Genomic DNA, 25112 nt, shown 5'->3' with positions numbered 1-25112 from the left:
TCCCGTGCTAGGGAGCAACGATAAGACTAGAAGGTTCACATTTTCTTTGGGTATAAATTGCGTATACCACTACTACGATGAGCTGCGCAATTCGTATGTTGGGGTGAGGAAGGGGTAGGGAACGGGGGGGGGTATAGGGAAAGGGTCGGGTCGTGACTTTTTAATGAAAATCAAGACATTATTGTTAGTTTAGTTTAGTTCAGAGACCCAAGGATCGGGAAGCCTTACAGAAGCTTATTTGAGACCCTATCCGTGTTAGATCTTGGATGAACACCAGCTTATTTCAAGCCTTCTCTTTTCGATAAATGTTCAGAGGATAACGAGGCAGGGGTGTGAATTCGCTCCCCTTCCTGCTCCTGGGACGGCCATTTAACGTCCCCATCCGACGGACGAGAGTGTATGCCCCAGCATCTGACCACTTTCTAAAATACTGAGGTAGGCAAAGGCACCCCATTCGACATCACTACAGTGCAGCCATGACGAACAAAGTTGATTCGAAACCAAGTGAAGAATAGCAACAAACCCCTTTCCTCAATTTCACAAGCCAGAAATACCAAATCCACGGAAGACTCCGCACACCACCACTGCACTGCAATGATTTTTTGACTCCTGGCAGACATTTGATCCGGGAACCTAAGGATTGTGAGGCGGACACTCTAACCGCTAGACCCTGCCTTTTTTGTTTGATCCCAAACATCATAGAAATAAAGCAGGTGGGGGAGGGGGAGACAAACGGCCCACAATCTTGCAGTAATCGGGTATATGCAGGTCCTTAATGCACAGCTCTCAGTCCATACGCAGGGTTACAAAAAAAAAAACAGGAGTCGAAAACTTCCAAAAGAAAGAACATAACAAAGAAGACTTGATTTCCACCCAATCATGTTTTATTTGCTGACATTTTCGTTTTTTTTTTCGAGGGTTAAACAGAAAACAGTTTGATCAACATGTGCTACATAAATAAAAAACAAACATATTCCGTGTCATGTTTAATATTTCATATGCCACTGCATGGTTCCTCCCCCCTTTGTATCATAAAGTGAATAACAACGGACGAGAAGCACAACTGTAATACATTTGTTTTTAACTGACGAAAGCGAGCTTATCAATTCAACTCGGTGTAGAATAATTGTTTCGATACCCTTAGCATGTAAGGTTAACAAGCGGTAAAAATGGAGAAAAAAAAATTAGAACAGGGAATACGCATGGGCGGCATAACATTATTTGCATATTATAGCAAGTACTAGCAAGTCGATATGGTGCGACGATGGAACAAGGTATTAGTTTAGCATTTTCGATGTGACTTAGTAGATCATTGTATAGAAATCATCACAATGGTAACGTATTTTCAAAATTTATGCATGAAAAGGAGGAAAAGATAACGGTTATAACAGAGATTGTCAAGGAGATAGCTATAGGCCAATAGAAAATGTTGGTTAGGTTAAACAAAGATTGAGTACATAGGTTTGATCAGTGCACATGGTTACATATACAGATTACCGCACTTATACCAAATACAAACTGAATCAAATCAATATCCAAGATAGATGATTTCAGGCAGTATCTTGTGACACAGAGTAACGCGTATATGCGCGGAGCTGGTAGTGCGTAACAATTAATATAATTACAGGAGATTCCTTTCAAGAAAATTATTATAATAATGCCCATGATTCTGTAATAATTGCGAAATGTGGCTTCAAATGAAGACTTTTCTAACATCATTTTATTTCTCTTCCATTCTCTGAAACAATTTTTGTTTCAATTTGATTCACTCGAACAAATTTTGAACCGTAAACTACAGGTTCGAAGAACCATCGTGCGGCGACAGAAAATCAAACCCGTTGACATGGTAACGCAATGTAGGCTATTTGCTATTTCAATTCTCTTTATGATAGTTCTAGTGATTGATTGATTGATCGATTGGTAGATACTCGTTGGAAGGAGACACAAGAACATAATTAAGAACTTTCGAAAATCAAACACGTTGACATGGTAACGCAATGTAGGTTATTTGCTATTTCATTTCTCTTTATGATAGTTCTAGTGATTGATTGATTGATCGATTGGTAGATACTCGTTGGAAGGAGACACAAGAACATCATTAAGAACTTTCGAGCGAAACGCAAATTTACATCAAAGTTAGTCACGACGAGAACAGTATATTTACTGTGGGGCCAGTTTCGCGACATCCTATGGTGCATATACGTATAGGCTACTTATAACGAAGTGGATCACGGTACGGACAGACGTACACTACATTTTTTATTTAACTTTGGAAACTTCATCCAACCACAAAATCATCACATTTTCGTCATTCCTTTTTCTTTTTCTTATTTTGCGCACCACTAGACCCGACTTTTTTTCAAATGTATTCATTCCTAAACTTTATACAATCTACGCCATCTTGAAAGCGACACATTCAATCAAGAAACTCCCAGATCTGTCCAGAGATTTGGCAGATTAACCTCCAAATGATCAAAATTAAAGAATGTCCAATCAAAATGAAGAAAACAGAAAATGAAAACAAAATTGAAGAAAGAGTAGTATCCTTAAATAGTACCATTAAATTACACAGATTCATAACTTAAAATGGTGCATTTTTTTCTAAAAGTCTACTGTGGTAGTATAAGTTTGTGGCGAAGCTTTTTCAAGGATTAAAACTGGACAAAAGGATTAAAACTTAATAAGAAAAAATAATCCCTGAGTACACAAAAAAACAAGTGCTTGCTAAAGGTGACGTCACAATAAAAAAATACATCCCTGAGAGTTGTCGGGAATCAAAAACAAAGGGAAAATGTATTAGACGGTAGTAGTTTGCACATGCGCAATTCATAACATAAGATAACATGAAGAGGCCAGTCTAAAGAGACCGGTGGATAATAGTTACACAAGCCGTTAGGAATATTTGCTCACTCCCTTCTGAATATTATATTTGTTAGAAAAGCTATAACCTTTAACGAATGACCAACTAAGTCATGTGTTCTTGGGTGTTGGGAAAGTGTAAAACATTTCGTAAGTTAACAGAGGTTGACCACAATAAGTTTAACTAGACAGTCTTGGCATCATGATTTCGTGAAAGAAAATTACTCATTTACTTTTTCTTTTGCATAAATTAGAAAGCAAAATATCACAGCAAACAGATACAAAAACTATATATATATATATCTGGTTTGTGTATTCCAGAAGGCTAGCCTGACGCTCAAATATCCACTGAGCAATGACAAATGGAAAAACAGATGTGATATAGTTACAAGTGCATAAGGGCAAAATCAAAACTGAGTTACTAACAGTTTATATTTCCTCTGTTCCCCCCCCCCCCCCGGCCTCAGCCGTCCCCAAAAGATACTCATTTTCTGATCCTTTTAATGCTACAGATTTGTATATGGAAAATATCTGGGGTGACATGTTCACAAAGGTGAAAGTCATCATTCATTTTGGTTACAGAAATATGGCCGACTGTCTTGATCTGCAATTTGACAGCAAACTTTCTTATGACGAAGTGTCAAACGGATCAAAACAAATTTGTTGTTAGATGTTCTAAAAGAGAAAAAAAGAAGATGTTATCTTTTCTTTCTTTCTTTTTGTCGATTTTTACAACCGACGGATCGAACTATTAATGAATTACCATAATTAAATACTTAACGAATAGAGAACACAGATATACCTTCAATCAACCTTTAACAAAATATTTTCACAGCCAGTGTATTTCTATCTGCAGGTAAAGAACCAACTCTCTTTTTTTCCGGTGGAAAACGACTTTTGTCGGTTGCTTCGTATTAGCTTGTAAAACAACGCATTTATCAGGACAGTGGTTAGTGGAAATAATTAGGGCCTATCCAACATGTTGAACCCATATAAGATAACACCTTTCACACGTTAGGCTTAAAGTTGATCAGGTTTGGCTTAGCCGTCAGGGTTTAAACTTTTATAACGTCAAAGTAGAAACTTCATAACGTTAGACTAAACTGATATATTAGTCACTTACGGGTTAAAAACAATATTCAGGTTGACATGTTAATGTAATACATAATGTTAAGCCGTTAACCCACGGAAAATAACACTACCATATTAGTACATTTTAGTACACATTAGTATGATAAACAAACATACATATTGACCTAACCTAAGCTCCTTAACAAACACGGGCCTAACATGCATTCTCCTTATACTGTATACGAAAACAGTCATAACAAGTTACACTTTCTAAGCTACTCATGCTAGCAACCTTTTGCTCTTGTACATATGCACAATAATTTTTTTTTTGTCTTTTTCAATTTCATTACATTTTTTCTTTATGTGTTAGGCAAATCAAATGATTGTGTTACGGTGAAACACTTTATACCTCGCATCCCGAAAGTGCCAATTACCCGATGGTATTGTGTTTTACCACGGTGGAAACCAAAACAAAGCTATTTACATAAAATCCTGCTTTTTTAGCGAAAAAAAAAGAAAAATGAAAAGAGTTGATAAATTTATTTGAAACTTCGATGCATTAAGGCACCTAAACGACAACCGCATGTCAGTATAGTTGTTCTGACTTCAGGAACCTTTGTGGACAAGGTATCACTTGCGAGGTAGCATTGGTTTTCCCCTGAACACAGAGAATTCTCAGCTTAACGAGTGTTACTCTGTAGTTATTCCATGCCGCCCTCTACCCAAACGTTTTTTGTCCCTTAATGATTTGTCTTATCTTAACTCATCTACAATTAACTGGCTTATAAACTTGCATTGAAGAATGGACTGAGAACATTGACGAAGAAAAAAATTCAGTGATTTGAGCAACAAAAACAATAAAAAGGGAAAAAAGAGAGAGAGTATTCGGTACTACACCTTTAAGTACTACAAAACAAAATGGCGTTTCATTAATCTTAAAAAAAAAAAACACAAAAAAAAAATCTTAAAATTCATGTTAACGGCATTGAAGCTTGCTTAGTTTTAACGCATATATTTGCCCAAGTATAAGGTAAACCAATTAACTGAGGGAACAACTGTAAGGTAATTAATGCCGAATAAGATATGATTAATATTAATAGTCATAGCATGAAGTAAAAACAAAAGACGAAGAAGAAGAAGAAGGCATGGGGGCCAAAAAAAAGAGTCGACAATTTTCACATAGATTTCAAAAATATCGGATTGTCAATAGGGGCAGGTAGATGCTGTTACATCAAATTGGAGCAAACGATAGCACATGAATTAAGAGAAGACTCTTTTATTTTCAAATCCGCAAATCACGTCATAACGAAATCATTTTTTGGGGCGGCAAATTTCTGAAATGACTTTTGTTCGGTGCGCCATAAAACACTAGCCCGCCCATCTTCGGCAACTTTCTCCTACAATGGAGTTTAATTATATTAACTTAAATTTCCTATTTGGTACACTGTTCAATAGGTATTATGATGATTTTAAACATTTTTTTTTTAGATCAAACTAAAAGCAACACCGTTTTTGTTTTCCAAATTAAGGAATGTCCTCTGCACATATTCTAAAAAAACAATGGCAACATTATGGAACGGAGTATACAAAAGGTAGGAGAAACTTCATAAAATACGAAATATTCGTCATGTTGTTAAACGAGAGAACAATTTAAAAGCACTGTTTATTGGGTCCCCGCTTTTTATGGTTGCCAAGGAAACAGAGCTGACCTTTTGAACTTTACGTTATCTTATAAACAAATCGCATGGGTGGACTACTTGAAAAAAAATTAACAGAAGCGTCATTTCTTAACTATTATTATTTTTTTTTTAATGGAGGTGGAGCAATGACGTCATAGGTCAATTTCCTTTAAACACAGTCACAAACAGATCTTAAATACATTGTGGCAAAAACACAATATCGGACCAAATGTCACCCCAACTATGCCCTAATGCGATGTCCTATTACAATAACATGTTCACAACAAAACCGAGAGAGCTCAAATGAGACTACGTCATTTCAATGTGCGCATGCGCTGTGACGAGGTCTGACCCCAAACAACACATCTCAATAAATGGTAAACAAACTTTCTAGTGTTAAGCGTATAATGCATGTTTTGCCACTTATACAACAATATACACCGAAATAAACTGCACGGCTATTGACTGAGAGATGCTTAACGGTGGCATCCATCAATTACCATGAGCGCTAATTATTATACAACAACAACAGAGGCCTCGTGTAATCTCTTTCCATCTGGGGAGATATCAAATTTTTTGATGATCATATCGAAGACTTGAATAAGTCTAAAGGGGGTTCACATATATCTACTGCATGCATTTTCTTAATGGTTTTTTCCCCTTCTATCAGATGTTATGTTAATCAACAAAATTACTATCTCTACTCATACACAGACGTTGATCTCAGGGACATACGTGTTTACATATTCTCAATGTAATGTTGAAGAAGAAAAAAATCACAAAGATTCAGTCAAATTGTTGTATGAATTGATCAAAAATGGGAGCATGACTTTCAAAAATTTTCGACACATAAGAAACGTTAAATTTCATTCCATAACTAATTTGGAAGATAACTTATAAGCATTGGTGGTATTGGTCAAGGAAGGATAAATGTTTGTTTCACGTCTATTAAACGACCATTTTTTTTAAATAGAAATATTTAGTCCTGGTTGATTTTTATCACAGTCTATTAATAAAGGAAAGGTTGAGTGCTTATCATGCATGTTTCTATAGATATTCCGGTATTTTTTTTTTCTTTGATGATATTCAGCTTAACATATGCTAAATGATCTACAAATGCCCTTTGGAGGTTTAAATCGATGATCACGTCAGCCTCCTGAATCCATGCATAACTGTTAATGGTTTAAACCATTTTTACATAAATATTAAATGAAATCGAGAGATGTTCTTTTAACTTCTAATAAACCACAGAGCCAGACTTGGACACTTATGACCATTTTGTCATTCACAATTTTGTCATACATAAAGGTAATTGTAATAGATAAAGGTCTCTCTGTCTTAAATCTATATCCAATTTAGTGTTAAACTTCTAAGAAGCCGACCCTTATGTGCTAGACTTCGTTGTCCAGCCATTTTGATTGATGAGCCTACGATGCTTTTAATAGGGGTAACTTCTCCAACATAGAAAAGTGGCAAACAGTAACAACCAACACTGAAAACAGTGCCTTTCTAATGGTCTTCAACGTATATAAATAATACATATATAAAATACATTGTATATATACCTGCACACTGATTATCATATATGGTCTACAAAAATCAACCCACCTTAATATTCTGGGAGTGATTTGGCGGGACATAACATCCCGGTCAGTATAGTTGGATGTTAGTCATCTGACGGCGAGAGATTAATTTGATAAAAATTAATTTCCTTGACATTTAAAGAAAAATTCCATCAATAAAAGCTCCATCAAAATCAAGCTTAATGTTGGGTTTTATCTTCCCTCGTTCCAGATATAACTTTTATTATCTCTACATAGTCGCCATGTGGGATTTGTCCACGTTCTACTCCTTGTACAACTATATATGGCGACAATAGGAATCTTTCCCGTCATAAAAAGTCGAATTGCTCTGCCTCATGTTTGTCTAGGGAAAAGGTATTTCACGTCAGTATAGAGTTCATATATGAGCGAATATGTGTAAAAGATAGTAACACCAAAAGCCAGATGTATATACATAACATGGCAAGCCAATGGGGACAAAACGACTCTCTCCACCAAAGAAAAAGAAATAGAGAATAAAACAAAATTAAAACATAACATTATCTTTGGTTCAATTGGAGTTGCTGAGAAACTCCTTTTTGGCCAATTTTCTTGGGTTAAATGTACATTTCAAATATGTATAACACAAGCTTTCATTTAAACATTGCCGAATGTGGTTAAGTTTGTAATTCTCTTTATAACCTTTCATCTATAGTGATGTCTTCCTGATATCAATTGAGCGAGTACTAGTTCAGCGATAGTCCAGTAAGCAAAATACCAGCAAACTGTCTCTCAAAACCATTGCTAATAATCAAGTATTGCAGTTTTCAACAACAACAACAAAAACGGTGTGGTGACTGCTTAAATAACAAAGCGACTGTAAAAGTCATAAGAAATTCACTAAGCCATTTCGTTTTGAGGTAGTTAACAATTGACGCTGAAACAAGGCAGCAGAAATGCTACTGCGCTCAGTTAAACAACGAGGTAGAACGGTCATACATTTACAAGTTTCTTTGTTTGTTTTCTGCTTTTTTTGGGGGCTCTCTCTCTCTCTCCACCTCTCTCAATCTTTTCACTTCTTTTCTTTTCTTTGTATCGTTCTGTTTTTGGTGTTATATGGGGACGGGACTTGAGGAAAACAATTTCTGATTGAGGTATAACTTACAATTGCTTTGGATGAAAAATGGTTAAGTTTTTGAGGTATTTTAGTCGGGACAGTGAGAGTACAGTATACCTCGTAATGTTATTATGTAAAACACGTAACGTTATTTGTTTCTCCTCCTTCAAGCTATAGAGACACGCACTTGAAATCTTCAAACATGCATGGTTGAAACATCCATTAAATATAGTCAAATCATTACTCCAGTAGGCAGTTCGTTATACGCTGTTACCAACATAATTGATGTTTTTTTAATTTTTTTTTTATATTTCCCGACTGTGTAACATGGGAGCCTCGTTTATAATCAACGATGTTGTTCCTAATTAAGATCGTTCATTTCGATCATTCAATTCAGATCAAATTCAGATCTTTCTGATCTATATTTATTACTGAATTACAGGTTGGGCACAAGTGAGTGCTACTTATAAATTGACCTACTTTTGGAATTTCTATATAACGTCTTGGCTAAGCTTTTCCGACGTCCAGAAATGTCCAGAAATCCTTGACGAGTTGTTCCCCCCTCCTCTCCCCACCCCCCCCCCCCCCCCCATCATGACAGCAAAAACACATCATTGTTCTGTTATGGATTTCGTCACATTGCATCTGTATCGCGGTTTGTTTTTTATTCTGGAAATTACAGAAGGTAAAACGTTGATATTGATACAGTTGCTTAGCAACAGTTTAGAGGTAGTATTCCGATCTAAGAAGAAAAAATTATAGAAGAAAAAAAATGTGAAGTTATCGTATTAACTGAAGCAAAACTTAATAATTTCAGATTGTGAGCATTGTGCAATTGCATGTGTTTTTATTTTTCAATTATTTACTTTTAAATTAGTAAAAAAAAAAGAACAGAAAAGCAGTCGTTTGACCAAACTAAAATTAAAACCTTTCTAACGTTTTCTAAAAAAAAGTGCGGTAAAACTACGGTAAATGACTAAATTAGAAGGAGAGCATTTGAAACTTTGGCGCAGGTGCATGGACATTTTTTTTGCTAAATTCGTTCCGAAAAAGCAGATGAATCCTATCACAGTTATGAGTCCCTTTCATTAAGCAAAAAAAAAAAAAGGAAAAAAAAAGTGAGAAAAAAAGAAGAAGATTCATTCGGATTGCTAAAGACTAGAGAATTAAGAGGTCGAACTACGATTCTGCTGCAAGTTGGTGACCTTACCTAACAATGACGTCAGAGGTCACCAAGATGCTCCTACTGTCGTTATACTACACGTGAGGTACATATTGGTTTGTCTTGCCTACATCACTCGAGGCATGAATCGAGCAATACACGATTCCCTTTCGCACATAACTTGAGGTAGAGACGGATATATCAATTTCAGTCGTTTCTTCAATTTCTTTCCTTACATCAAGCGAAACCTCTCTTGTTCCACTCCCAAACCAAAGTCTAAGGTCGATGGTTCTAGTTTTTTAAATTTTTTTTTGTTTTTTTTTGACGATTTTGTTTTCTTAGCTTACATCGATTAAAAAAATAGAAAAATGAGGTAGACTTGTTTCGAACAACAAATTTCATCAATAAAACTTGGTGAACACTTTTCCACTTGCATCCGTATTGATCACGCATCGAGCTAAGGTGAAAGTTAAAGTAGTCTTCTATACGATCACGCCTTCCAGCAGTACACATGTAATAAACAGACCGTTTACTATATCACGTCAGAGCATTTGACGACAAAGTTGAGACTCCAGGTTGGGAATGACGTGTTAAACAGATGAAATTGTCCTTTTACGATACCTTAATGAGAATGGCTTTCAAGATATGCGACGCAACAGCTTTGAGATACAAACCAAACCAGTTTCAAATAAAACTATATATATCCTCACGACCAAAAAAAAAAGAAAGCGGTTTCTCCTGTACTTAGTTACACGGGTATAAAACACGCACCATACATTGCTCTATGAAAAGACACAAAGACGAAAATATGATACAAAACAAGGCATTTCAGATGAAAGAACTGACCAACTACTAGACTTTCTAAACCAGTCGTTTTGTCATGAAGCCACTACAATATTTAACCCTAGCTCGATGGATTCAAATATGGATGCAGTTACATGTCGTCCCTGAAAAAAAATGGAATATTTTAAAAACTTATGTATTCAGGAACGGCGCCATCTTTTTTTTTTTCATGTGACGTCAGGTTTGGGTCCTGCTGAAGCGCCCTCGCCGCTGTCAGAAGACTTGGTATCAGCCTGCCCGCTTCCCTGAGTTTGTTTGAATGGACAGTCTGCTACTAAGTGCTCCTCGGATTTGCAATGGTGGCATCGTTTTGGCATCGGAGGTTGGGGGCAGTCTTTCGCATAATGTCCCAGCTCATCACAATTGTAACATCTATTGAGAAAGAGAGCAGCAACAAGAAGTTGTTTAAAATTTGTTTTGGAAAAATGTACCTATATAGAGTTGGGCACCATTCCTCGACATCACTTCATGCAATGACTTGAATACGTTCACCCTAAGAGGATAGTTGAGTTCTTATTTTAAATAACAGAAAAAGTTTCTTCAGAGCCCCCCCAAAAAAAAAGATTGTGAACTGAACAAATGAATTTCGAAAGTTTTGAATGATATCTGTTGACCACAATCACGATTTTGTAAATACCCTTCCAGCATTTCAACTGATTCATTGAACTTATTTGCTAGTGATACAATCTGTACACATATTTTGCCTTTTGGCGCGATTTGATAAATTGCCCTTACTTTCCACAAAAAAATGTGAGAGCCCTTAAGACTGTTTTCAGTCCTGTTTTACCTCTAAAATTCATCGGTTTTTTTTCTACTAATAGAGAGAATGCCTTTCATGGGGTAGAATTATCCAACGTGAACATTTTGAAAGACACATTGGGAGGGGGCATGCTTATCTATCGATATATTGAGAAGTGGCCAGGGGGGTAGCAAGCTTCCAAAAAGTGGGGGGGGACAACATCAGAGGGGCACTTTCTCATTCCACAACCACCACTCGTTATACTATAAACCGATACACACCGGCCATATCACTTAGATATATATGATGTATTAGTATGCTATCAATACTGAGATTGTTTATTGTTAACCGTGCTACAAAAGGCTATGGGATGCCATATTAGAAATAGAATGTACAGACTAAAATTAGAATTCTTAAAATATAATATTAGAATTAACAAAGGCTTAAGGTATCCAAAAGACAGTTCTTCATCAAAGGGGCACGTTTTATTTGCCAGTAGGGAACATTTGCTATTTTGGAAAAGAGGGGGGGGGGCACGTGTACCCAGTGCCCCGGCTCCTACCCCCTGGCTGTGACTGCTGTACTGGGAGCTTATGTAATGCCACTTTTCCCGTAAAATCTCTTACGCAAGAACAACGAAATCTGTGGTCAGCCGGCGTGTAGACTTAGAACTACTCCACTTGAGAACAGACTACCAAGTGTCTAGTGTTTTAAAAAAAAAGGATATGGAATTAATTGTTGGTCACCTGTTTGCTCGCCGTCTGTGTTTAGGCTTCGGTCTCCGTTTGCTACCTTGACAATGAGCGCCACATGGACCCGTAACACCTTCGGCCTCTCTTCCCTTCACCGACGACTTAAACTTGTATTCTACTCGTTCCGCATCGTCGAGACTCCGAAACCCGGCCATCTTTATAGAACTCTGCGGAAAGATACATAAATGATTTGGCATTTTAAAGTATTTGGAAGAAGTATTTTCCTATAGCGTCAGAAGTTTTCGGACTCAAACCTGAGTCAACATATGCTACTCAATAAACTTGACGCATAAAGTAAGTTGGTGTAAGTGGTGCGTACGTTGGTTGCCTTTACACCACTCCCGTTGTCATTTTAGACACCACGCTTACTTAGATGATATAAAGGACGTGTATTCAAAACAGAAGGTTTATAGCATTCTGACTTATAATTACTTATAGGTTAACCATAAATCAATATGCACACGATGGCGTACGCCAATCAGGGAGTTGTAACTCCCTGCGCCAATCGCATAGTCCACTGCAAAAAATGTCCATTGAATTATGTCGACGCAGTTGTAGTGGCGCTCTTCTGAAACGCTAGCCAGGTTGCATCTTATTTAGCATGTTGACATATTCCAAACGCTCTCTCTATAGTTAACGAAAGATCGACTCAATCCTTTCCGCTGTCTCTCACAAAACTGCCGGAAAATCGCCCCGTGTGAAGCGACTGACACAAGGCATCGAAATTGAGGGGAAAAAAATTACGATGAAAAATTGGGATGACTAATTTTGTGCACCTCCCTGCTAAAAGTACGATTAGAAACATTTCTTACGATCAAGAAGCGCGTCTTCCCCCCAATAGAAGGTTGTTTGAGTGGATATCAGGCCTCAACAGTCTAGACGAATTGGGGCTTTACACATTGAATCATCGTCTGTTTAGCTTTCTATTAATGCTCACATCAAAATATACGTTACCACAGTGCACGTAGCATATATGAACAGTAATGAAACACTATATACAGACAAGTCTACAACCCCTGTAGACTATACATTATGAATTCAAAGACTTGGCATTTCTTTGAATCAATCGGTTCGGAACGTTGCCAACAAACCTGTTGACTGCCTACAACAACAACAAAAAAGGTATTTTTTATATAGCTGATATTTCAGTAAAACTATACACAACCATAATTCAATTGATTAAATTTCGAAAAGATGCGAAAGAACATTAACAAAAAAAAATATATGAAACTGAATCATTAGCTTGCTCTAATATAAAAACCATCTTCTTCCATATATTTGAAATTCTGACATCCATGTACACTACAAATCCCAGGTTGCACAGGAGGTTCTTATCACAATCAACAAAAGAAATCGTGATAGCTAGATATACTTTTCAAATACCGGTGCACAGGTTGTATATGGATTACTGAATGGGGGAGGGGGAGGGGGAGGGGAGGGGGAGGGGGAGGGGGTTAAGGCATCGCAACAGAACTCTGATCATGTCCATTTCAGATGAAGGGGATATAACATCGGAATATACCTCTGAGCGAGTCAAACTAAGATGAACGTGGGATATTAGCGTCGCAATAGAACTCTGATTAAGTCAAATGAAGATGAAAGGAGATATCGCATCGCAACAGAACTCTGAGCGAGTCAAATGAAGATGAAAGGAGATATCGCATCGCAACAGAACTCTGAGCGAGTCAAACTAAGATGAACGGGGGGATATTAGCGTCGCAATAGATCTATGATTGAGTCAATTGAAGATGAAAGGAGATATCGCATTGCAATAGAACTCTGATCGTGACAAATTAAGATTAAAGGGTTTGAATCATCGCAACAGAACTCTGATCGTGTCCATTTAAGATGAAGGGGGATATAGCGTCGTAATAGAACTCTGATTAAGTCCAAAGACTATAAAGACGTGCAAGACGAGAGGTACACACTTTCTATACAATTTCACAGGGGTGGAAAAAACAAACAAACGTTGCTATGGGCCTGACGACTTTATGTCTGACGAAACGTTAAGAGAGGTATTAAAAATTTGCCATGAATTTGAAGCACCCACCCAGTAAAATCGTTCTGATTTATCTAAACTTAACAAAATTGTTGTTATATTTAAACGAAACAAACCACATATTCCTTCGAAATATCGAAAGAGACTTATTGACTACGCTCAAATCATTAGACGTTGTTAATGATGAGAAAGATCATTGCACAAGAAAAACGGTTCTGGACAAAGTCTGACAAAATCATAAACAAGTCGAATACTCGCCATGACCGTAGTACAACGCTGAAGTTGAAAACTGTCGAATCATATGCAGCATTGGTAATCATGATGAAACATTAATGATCATATATAACATGACCTGTAATGCAGATGATGGCATGTTGTATAAGCGGAGATGGGGACCATAATTTTGAGTACCACGCTTGGCTTTTGGATCGCGTCAAATCATATACTGTTGGTGACAAAGGCTAATAGTTCATTCACTTCGTTTACGGTGAGGGGGGGGGTAGGGAGTGATCATTGACGCCACCTTCGACACCCATGAGTGTTACAATCTCATCTGAACATATTATGAACATTCTGATGTCCTTCGAATATTTATGGGCAATTTATTTCATTCTTCCTGGCATCCTAATAAGGAGAGAGACGGATGCTAATTAAGTGATGAGTCACATCAAACCCCAACTCTACCCCCTTGGTATCGAATTAAGCCCCTCCATGCTGCCCCACCGTTACTCGTGGTGGTAAAGAGTGTACAAGAGACTTGTTAAAACGAAGGGATAAATCGTCTAGTTTAATTGACTTTCCGTGAGGAATATATCACACTATGTGGATTATATCTTATCTTGTATTATTATATCTGTGGTGACTGCTTTTTCATTGTAATGGGTCTTATTGTCTGTATAGGCCTAGTATATATTATGACCAAATGAAGAAACAAAATGGCCGTTAGGTTTGATTCTCGTTTAGTTAGGGAAACTGACCTTGCCAAAATTTAAAAGTAAAGCACAGCTTGTGCCACATTTAAAGTTCAGTAATGCATACACATAGGAAATGTATAAACTGGTCTAAGAAACGACATACTAATTGTGATTTCTTGGCAAACTAACGCTATACTATATGAACTCTGAGCTTACTCGATGGAGAATTAAATAAGCATATTACTCACATTGTTAAAAAAAATTAAATTAAAAGATTTTGAGTCAGTTGTAAGAGATGGAATGACCATCACATAACCGTACATAGAAACGTCGTTTTTATCGGAAAACCTGAGATACTAGGGTCATCGCATGTGTAATCAAACAAAGATTGGCGAAAAATATGTTCAAAGGGGCCACCAATCCATGTTTGGCTTTTATTTCAGCGCTCTTTGTGATAAGAACCCCCTCCCCCTCCCAAACAGCTACAAGAAATTATGTTCCATGTGGGTGGGGAATTAGGTACTTAGTCTGTAGTATTTTCTTTGATAAATTTATTCGATACACTATAACCTAGTGCAATGTAATTCAACATCCTTATATGACTTGGTTCTGGTCAGATAACCATCAGATGGCACGTTGACTCGTCCCAGGCTTCTTAGGGCGCGATAAAATAAAAAATAAACTTGTAATCTTCACAACAATTGTGGTTTGATTCTGTTACGAATGAACGTATACGTGGTACTGACCAATTCACGACGAAAACAGACTACATCATAACCACTCTATTCTGGTACAGTATTTAACCGCATACAGGAAAAGCCATGCATACCTAGGAAAGTTTAATATAACTACTTGCGAGAGCAATTCGTTCATCCACATCGCTGACAACACCACCTCTACTTTATCGCATGGCCATACTTCATCTACAGCAATTCACTTCCTTCAAAACTTTATTACAGCAATAGCAACAAACTATGCCGCTGCGTTTCACACGTTTGACCCTTGACCAAGAAGGTCACGAGGTCTCGGCTAAATTATTTCCGGTCAGTATCCGCTTTTTAACGAGTCTTTTACAATTCAAAACGTTTTCATTCAAACGATGGGTAGTGGAACAGTCGGTGCAGCTACGACTTGGATTACCAAAGGTATCTAAGTCATGCCCGAAGGCCAAATGGGGATTTTGTGATCTGTTAGTTTACAGGGTCTAGTTTTGTGCATTAATCCCAACTACCAATACCTCACTTGTAATACCTTCGGGAATCAAAACGACCATTTAGGATTAAAGCTCAGGCCTCGAGCACGCGGTATCTATATATAGTGCATGCTCACATACTTTAGGCTAGCCAAAGAAGCCGCACAGTACATTCTTTTGGTGACGTTTCTGAAAACCGTAATCATAACTTTCAATTTCACTCACTAAAACCTGCAACAGATTTTTTGGATAGCCCTTGTCAAATGTATACCTATATAACCACACCGTGTTGAATAACCCAACAACCATCAATGCAATATGAATAGGGGCATTATTGAACTTCTCTGTATGTATTCATTGACATTGTGTGAGAGAGAGTGCCAGGAAGAATACCATAGCGTATCAGTTTGTTGACTGTGTATAAATATATATACTATTTGCATATAGGATCCGCCATTTGAACTTTACGCCATCTCTCCGCACACTGAGTTTAGGTTTGTTGCGGGGATCAAATCTGCTTTGATAATGGCTCTCGAGATAGCTTGCTATTGAATTAGTAATACTGACCTTATTGTAGAGTCAAACAAGACTCGAGCCGGATAGTTTGTTGTGAAATGACCCGAGGAATTTCATTGTTCGATATGGAATTCTATATGGAAACCGAAATATGTCACTTTGGGCAGGCAGGCAGGCAGGCAGGTGTTGGGATGAACTTGGGTTTTGCTATGATTAACTTTACACAGATCGGAAGTATTTTACCACGTTATATTTCAGTATGTATAAGACTATGGCCTTTTGATAAGGCTTTTTGCTACGGAAGGTAATGGTGGAGCTGCAGGTGCTTTACAACGGAAGAAGAATAGTAGAGGAATATTGTATAGGCTTATAATGTTTGTCGTGTGTGTAACGAATGGGATTGGCCTTGCTTGGGTATATATTATGATGCGCCGGGGTTATCAACTGATTTATCAAAGCAATTCTTGTGCGGAAAGTATGAAATGCAATGATTATGACGTATTGCACGAAAAGACAAAAAAAAAACCTTTTTTCTTGGTAGGTGACTGAAAATAGACAGAGTTCAAAGTTGTGAGAAATATTATACGCTACTCTGACATATTTGGGCATATGAAACCTACAGCGGTGATTTGTGTACAAAATTTGTGATCTTGGCATGCGAGACAATTTCTACAGAAAAACGGCTTCCGAAATCTTCCATTATAAAAAAATTGAAATAAATATGTTTTCCAATGGGCTGCAGTATAATCAAATTGATCGTTTGTAATTTTCTCTAATCTTACTAAAAGTTCCCTTCCCTCCCCCCCCCCCCCTTCCGGTTCCCTTCCCTATCTGGGAGTATCGCAAACAAAATCAATTTCATAGTAGAAAGTGTAGTCGTGGAATCAAGTTCGGTATGATTTTAAACAACAACAACAATCATCAACTGCGGTACATTATAGAGGTGATGAGTGATCCCTCTCCTCCCTGATCCCCCATCCCTCGCGCATCCCCTTCCCCCATCCCTCGCGCATCCACCCTCCCCCTCCCCCAGCCCGCCTAGAAAAGTTTAGAAGTTGGACAGAGGGTTATACGATTGTATCCAATTTTCAGTGTCACCAGGGCAGGAAATCTTTTGATTCTGTTCATATTCGGTAGGTGATGGTAAAACAAAGAAAAACTGTGGTTCCTGGAAGCAATTAATGCCAAACTTCATTATCCAATCTTACGGAGAATCTCATAGAAAGTGTCAGCAGAAGTGACTTTGTGACCGCTCAAATGTCAAAGTTTTTGTTTTCATGAAAAACAACCTGTTCGAAACGCCGGAATACGATTTAACTGATATTTAGGGTGGCGGGTGCGGGAAGGCGGAGGAGGGGAAAGGGGGAGAGGTTATCATCGTCAATGGTCATGTGACATTGTTGGGTTGGGGTGTGTTTCTTAAAACTACATGCACCGGAAGCCTGGCTTGGTAAGGCTGTCGTTGAGTGGGCACATATGAAGGAAGCGATCCTATCACCCCATGCAGCCGAGTTATATACAGTGTCATAACGACTGTTTCAATGGATGCAACGATAAACGAGTATAATACCACAGAATTTAGATTAATGACGTGGTGGGACTTCTTTCCACCAAAAGCTTTGTATATACGCACGCTTCTCGTTGAAATGTCAAGTATGGCTTTAATGACGCAAGCACGAACGAAAAAAACAAGTTTTACGTCGATATTTTTGGCATTATTAAAGGCAAGGTCTTCACGGGGGCCTAACAGTGACTTAACCAAAATAGTAAGGAATACAAGTAGAGGTTGAACTTGTCGCCAAGACCCACCCATACGATATTTTGAACTAACATACTGCAAAGATGAAGTAAAAGGGGATTGAACCTATAATTCACTTTACCATTTGACTTTAGTTTCTAAAGAACACAGTTTATGTCGACATCATTATGATCACACATATCAAACAGTCATTTTCCCCGCCTAGTTAGCAATCATGTTGTTCCTTTCAGTTAAATCATAAATCTATGTGAAAGGTTTCTAATCTTTAGTTGTATACTTAAAACTTCATTTCACAATTCCATGAAACCACTCCCATGGCCATAGGCTCCCACCAAGCGTTCGCTAAACTATACACATTAATTAACACAAAGTTTCGATTGGTGAGAAGGACAAAAGCGATGTGGAAACGGACTTGATTCTCAGGATTATAAGAGACATGATATACATATATATATTATCTATAACAGTATAGCCTTGGCAAAATTATCCGGGTCCTAAGTTTTGTTTTATGCCGCGATAGATTTATTTCGAAGAGTTCCTAAAGTGACCTGTTGCCCAGTCTATCACCGCAACGAGAGTGTACAATGGCTGTTTACCGACAGAAACATAACTCTTTATTTACATGACGTTGCAAATAAAATACTTTACGCGATGATTGGGTAATCTCTAATGTAGTAACCAAATTGCTTCGAGAAGTTTATTCGTTACTCGTGCAATTTATCCAACTGATAACGAGTCCAGCTATATATTCGATATCTCTGCCTTTTATAAATCTGATAAACTTTTACAAACCTTGGAGCACACTTCCACAAAAAAGAAACATAAAACGTAATGATAGTTTTTAACATTTTGGTTGGCAGTTTCGACATTGTGCGTGTAGCTTCAAAATGTTCCGTAGCTATCGGTGGTGCATGGGTATGCATGGGCGTGAAACTGATATCTTCCTGACCCTTTAATTCTCCAGCAGAAATGCTTCACACAGATTGTCGGCACGTTGATCTGTGTTATAGAAAACCTTGGAAACATGGCATACCAATACTCCCATGTGGGTGATTCAGGAATTGACAAAACTATGTAGCTCCCTGGTTTACTTTGAATCGTACGGGGACTATACGGAAACCGCACATCTGAATAAGAATGGTAACAACAGTATATATAGAAGGAAAAAAAAGCCGGCATTCATGATAGCATAATCCATGCGCCACTATACCTGAAGTTTTCAGAATAGGAATATTGATTCGTCCACAAGCAACATTGACTCATCATTTGAATTAACTATAAGCATATTTTTATATTGCTCCAACCAACATCCATTTTGGCATATGACGGCCCAGATAAACCGCCTCTAAATTGGTGAATTGACCTAAAAAAAATTGTCGTTGATAATATTCTGGTCGTTTTGCTCAGGTCGGGTGGGGGGGGGGGGGGTATACAGGAGAAAAGAAGCGTGTTGGCCCTGCAGCTATTACCAGTACACCTGGCTTTTTTCGTTGCTTATAATGAATAGACCATTAAATGAGATATTTAACAGCAAAAAGCTCGAGTTAAGTCAACTTCATTTGTTAAGCGGAATTGAGAATCGCGTGCTATTGAGAAATGCTGTTAACCAATTATATGTTGGGCGAGAAAAAAAGCGGTTTTGCAGTATAAACAAATGGATCATAACGCGATTTTACCTATGGTGCGGCGTGTATATATTGTGGATTTGTACGGGAGAGTTATATAGATGGAAGGTACTTTCCACTACTGACAAAACAAATATGGTGCGCCAATTAATTAGATTTTCTGTATTGTGTGGTTGGTGTTGGAATGAGTGCATTTGCAACGAGCAATTACTCCACATATAACGACGTTATGGAGTTCGCTCCAACTCACAATTTCGGTCAATTTTTTTTTGTATCCAGCTTGACGGTTGACATGGTTTTGGCCTATGCAAATATATATGTACAAAAAGTGATGTAGCCAAGTGGCAAACATTCAGATACCCTAGAAGATTGAAAACTGAGTAAATCTGGAACTCAGTCTGGTATGGAATCTACTTCAGATTGTGGATCTACAGCTATAAGAGTGTTAGCTCAGTGGTTAACGCCGGTGCCTTTCAATCATAAGGGTCCCGAGTTCGAGTCACTCCCAGATTAATGTATGTCGTCCAGTTACAGAGTTGTTGACAATTGACATGCAATTCATAATCATGGACGTTAAATATGAATCTAAGAGACTGACTTCGGTCAGCTTGCGGCTTTGATAAGCCAATGATGGCTTCTTCGCGAGTTCCTGCTTGCAGGAGGATCTAATATACATACATGCATACATTCATAAATACACACATACATACAGCTGTAAGACACCATTGAATCATTCCAGAAAGGAGAGTCAATGTGGGCCGTGATTATCACAAACTGGTATGACGAAAGAAATGATAACAACTGTCAGGACTAATGCAACCGAAAACAAGACATACAAAGCTAGGATGCCATAAACCTTGGTTGGACTCGGAGGCCAATTTTATCATCAGTAATCAAGCAACAACAACCTAAAAACACACATATAAGCCTCTCCATTGTATCCTACTATTGTCCGTGCATGGTAGCTAACGATATTCTCAGCCTATACACAATAAAGTATATATGATCACAAAGAACCTTTCAAAGCGGAATTGAACAGATATTTTCTTAATTTTTTGTTAACTTATAGCAACGAGAAGGGGTGGGGAGGGAAAGAAATAATGAAAAGGTACCTGGTGAACAAAAACATCTCCACTACCATCATCTGGGGTGATGAATCCGTAACCTTTGTTGACGTTAAACCATTTGACACTACCCGTATAGATAACCCCCTCAACCGGTTCTGCGGCTTCAGCACCCGATGCCTTTGGAGTCTCCTCCCCTTCCTCTTCACTCGTCTCGCCACTCTTGGCTGGTGTTCCCTTCTCCTCACTGCCCTCACCTTTCTCTTGCCCCTTGACACTCCGCCTAGCTCCATCTGTAAAAAGCAAAATGTCAAAGAACCTCGTGACATGAGTATTATTATATGTACATGAGTATTATTTTATGTACATGAGTATTATTTTATGTACATGAGTATTATTATATGTACATGAGTATTATTATATGTACATGAGTATTATTTTATGTACATGAGTATTATTTTATGTACACGAGTATTATTATATGTACACGAGTATTATGTTATGTACATGAGTATTATTATATGTACATGAGTATTACTTTATGTACATGAGTATTATTATATGAACATGAGTATTATCATATGTATCAAATGCTCTACGATTTTGTACAATTTGTTTTAGCTGGTTTGTCCAGTGACGAAAAAAATATGAAACCAATACTAAATAATGGTATGACTTGATTATTGTCATAATGGACCTTATTTGGGTAGCCGGAAGATTATATCGACATATCCTGCACCAACACCATGCGATGATTCGCCGACGTTTTGTTAAACTTATACATTCAAATTGAACAATAACCAGTATCAGAACCTCCCTGTTATTTTTTTATATAATATTTTTAATAATTATCCACCAGCCTTTTTATATTATTTTTAATAATTATTCACCGGCCTTTTTATATTATTTTTAAAAATTATCCACCGGCCTTTTTATATTATTTTGAATAATTATCCACAGGCCTTCATGTGCATGAACACTGAAGGTAGCTAACAATATACATTTTCATCAAGACATAGGAAAACGAAACCATCAATGTGCAAACTGAAAGCAATTAACGTTTACGAGGCAACGCAAACAAACTTATTACGCAAAATCATATGCTATAAAAAAATATATATATACTTTTATATACACTAAATACCTGGTTAAAATGTTAAATTTATCATAGAGACATAATCGACGAAGAACCTATACCTCATACGTCATCACCTCATGATGTAACAGTGAAATATTGTTTCCTTTCAATTGTGTCAAAGACATTTTCTGGTTCGAATTTTAAAATCACGGGTAAAATATCCAAATGAGACTGAAGTTGAACGAACAGTCAAATCGACACACAGACACATACACATTATCTACTCAGATATAATGTTTAAATCTCAAATTACCACCTCATCTGTCATCGTGTATAGCATTCAGTGGATCCTGGCCATAGTTTTACTTTTAGGTCACATTCCACACTGATTTCTTCAATGTCATGATATGTGTATGGTATATAGATCGTTTTTTTATTAGAGTAATCCACATCCTTAAGTATGTCTGCTTGTCACCTTTTCTCAGAATTTTCATTTGAATCAGGAACTTTGGGTCTAAAGAATTGACCCGTCATATACGCTGTGCAACAACATTAACTATTCCAACCGGGAGGTGAAAGACTATATATAGTACTCCCTGGACAGACGGAAAAGTAAGATAAAACATTCGCAAGAGAGGAACTAAACAACACGTCCAAGCTGATCCGAAACGATGGAAAGGTAAAATGGGGAAATGACTACTTTCCCCAGAAACTGACGAAAAGAAGTAAAAACTTGTCTAATTCCAATCTATCTATATGGCGTTGATAAGGCTCACTTTGTTATCACCTTCACCACAATCTGACCTTGACCGTTATTTTCATGAAGAGGACAATTTTTGCTGCGGACTATTGGCTCTGATAGACCTGTTATTCGTCCTTGAAGTAAGAGGGGTTACATGAAACTAAAATCAGCCCTCTTGAAAGTTAATGTACTTCTTAGTTCAAAACACTTATCTATAACGGCAAGTCAAATTTGCGTTCAATTTATGGATGCCCTCAAGCGCCTGTTTTCTTCCATCCTATACCTTGTTTGCAGTTACAGGCAATTTAGACAAGCTGCTGTACTAGCACGAACCACCACCACATTCACGAATTGCCAATAACTTAAAACAGCTCTCACCCCCTTTGGATCAGATCACTTGCCTCTAAAACGTCAAGGTCACCTTATTCATCATTTTCAAGAGGACAGTTTATGTTCTAAACTTCCAACGCGGCCCGGCTGCTGCACCTCAATGTTAGATGGGAATTATAGATAGAGAAAAGGATATCACCTTCGAGGGCTTTCCTTTTTTTTGACGGATAATTTAGATTGGACATCAAGTGGATATCAGAGTGATTGTTGATTCAAATGATATGTAGATAGCGAACGCTTCCACTCTCCTCTCTGTACAGATTGACCAATCCGCACAATGTTCAGGACGAACAGTGGCTTCTTAGTCGTATGAGTTAGAACTTTCTACGGCAGTGCCGAGAACCAAAAATGCACACATCACAAACTATGGAACTTGTATGTTTACACACATAATGCTAATCTACTCTATTCTCTATTTGAGAACTTTTGTTGAGGCCAACTAATTGATCCTATACTGGTAGACCTACTGTAACACAACATGAGCAACCATATCCCACAATGCTGAGATGATTAGTTCCACGAGACTCCCGTGACTAAGCCACAACTCCGAGTCAAGATCTTTAACAATATTTTAGCAGACAATTATATTTGTCCATAGTTCGTGAGAATTCAATATCGAGTTTTCTGTTCATTCAGGGTATAGAGATAACGTCCTTACCATCCATTGACTTCGTACGATTACAGTTGGAATGCTTAAGTAAATGCCCTTAAATTCAGGAAACATTTTACTTCAATCTTTTACTTCAATAAGAAATATTTTAGATATTGGGTTGACAGACTATTGTGCCAACGAAACAGAATATGACGTTGAAAGATTCGTTTGAACATTTATACATATAGCACATGTACCCTTCTGTACACAAACGAGCGGTTTCCATTTGTAAAACATTCAGTGTGATTGGGGCCCAGTTTGTGTATATTAATTGATGCCTCCTTCTTCGTCATCAGAGCAGTTACGTACGTGTCTGTGACAATATATACTAATAAATTTTGTAGCCTTGCTGTTCCACTGACGATACAGTCCTCCCAATGACATCCATGAACTTCCATTCATCATCGAACATACGTAACATTATGTACAACCGTTACGCTCGAGAGGTGTCCAATATGCCGTGGCTGCTGCCATCGATTCATTGATGCCGAAATTCTCGTTCAGGAGAACCAATGTGCAGCAATTCATGAGTCTCATGGTAATTGCTTTGTAAAGATCGCTCACTATATGGTCGATAGTCAAATTTGTGTACGAGCAACCAGAGCGGAAGCTTGCGACATCATCGATGGATGAACGGTAACGAAATAAAGTCATGAATTACACTTTTTAACTTCAAAGAATAAGAATTCACTCCTTGAAAGTGTCCCTGAATGACGATTACTTTTTTACCGCAGTGAAAGTCAGTCATATTACTTAGTGAATTGTATGTTGATTTTATCTTTGAAATGAGTTCATGATATCACCGAGCTCAATTGGCCACAAGTCATTCTGCGGAGAAGACCGGAAATCACTCCCTGAAAGAATGATGATCCTATAGACACTCTCAAAGGATAAATTCGGATTCTTTGAAATTAGAAAGTGTAGTTCCTGGATACCGTAACATTCTCATCCATCCATCGATGATCAAGTTTTCGATTTCAATTGATAACAAAAAAGACTCTACAACCGATCTGTTGCAAGTAAGGTAAACTACCGTAGTAATCGTAAGCCACGACAAACATACTTGCAAGTACAACGTTTTCTGATGTTTCATCCCGACGTCACTGACGGGGTGGTATGCCAATACCCAGTACACAATGTCATCAGAATGGAGCGAATGCAGCATTTCCTTACTAGGCAGGGGAGTGGGTGTGCAAGCTTCAACACGATAAGCTACACCGCGGTTAGTTACGACTCGGCAAGTGAAGTATGTTGACTAAAGAGATCTTTTGACGCCAATCGATCTAAACTACGATTTTGATTTGTGTCATATTCACCGCAAACTCATTCCTTCCTCGTATTTTATTGCCTGTGTAAAGCCAACTAGTAAATATTTTACACAGAGAGGCAGACGGAAAGGAAAAATACTTTGAATTACT

The 25112-nt window shown here is 37.7% G+C and overlaps 1 protein-coding gene across 6 annotated transcripts in view; it reads right to left on the bottom strand.

The window, feature by feature from the left end:
• Positions 1-862: 862 nt before the first annotated feature.
• Positions 863-25112, bottom strand: part of LOC139962676 (protein lin-28 homolog A-like) — an 85543-nt gene continuing 61293 nt past the window's right edge. For all 6 annotated transcript variants that reach the window (XM_071962850.1, XM_071962853.1, XM_071962852.1 and 3 more), the window contains 3 exons: positions 20881-21125; positions 11758-11930; positions 863-10644 (listed from right to left, as the gene is read on the bottom strand). In XM_071962850.1, coding sequence (XP_071818951.1) covers positions 10440-10644; positions 11758-11930; positions 20881-21125 — 623 coding nt within the window. In that variant the 3' untranslated portion in view covers positions 863-10439. The remainder of the gene's footprint in view (positions 10645-11757; positions 11931-20880; positions 21126-25112) is intronic.

The sequence above is a fragment of the Apostichopus japonicus genome, chromosome 21, assembly GCF_037975245.1.
Source record: "Apostichopus japonicus isolate 1M-3 chromosome 21, ASM3797524v1, whole genome shotgun sequence".
NCBI lineage: Eukaryota > Metazoa > Echinodermata > Holothuroidea > Aspidochirotida > Stichopodidae > Apostichopus > Apostichopus japonicus.
Note: the sequence above shows the minus strand (reverse complement) of the source record. Positions and strands in the feature narration are given on the sequence as shown.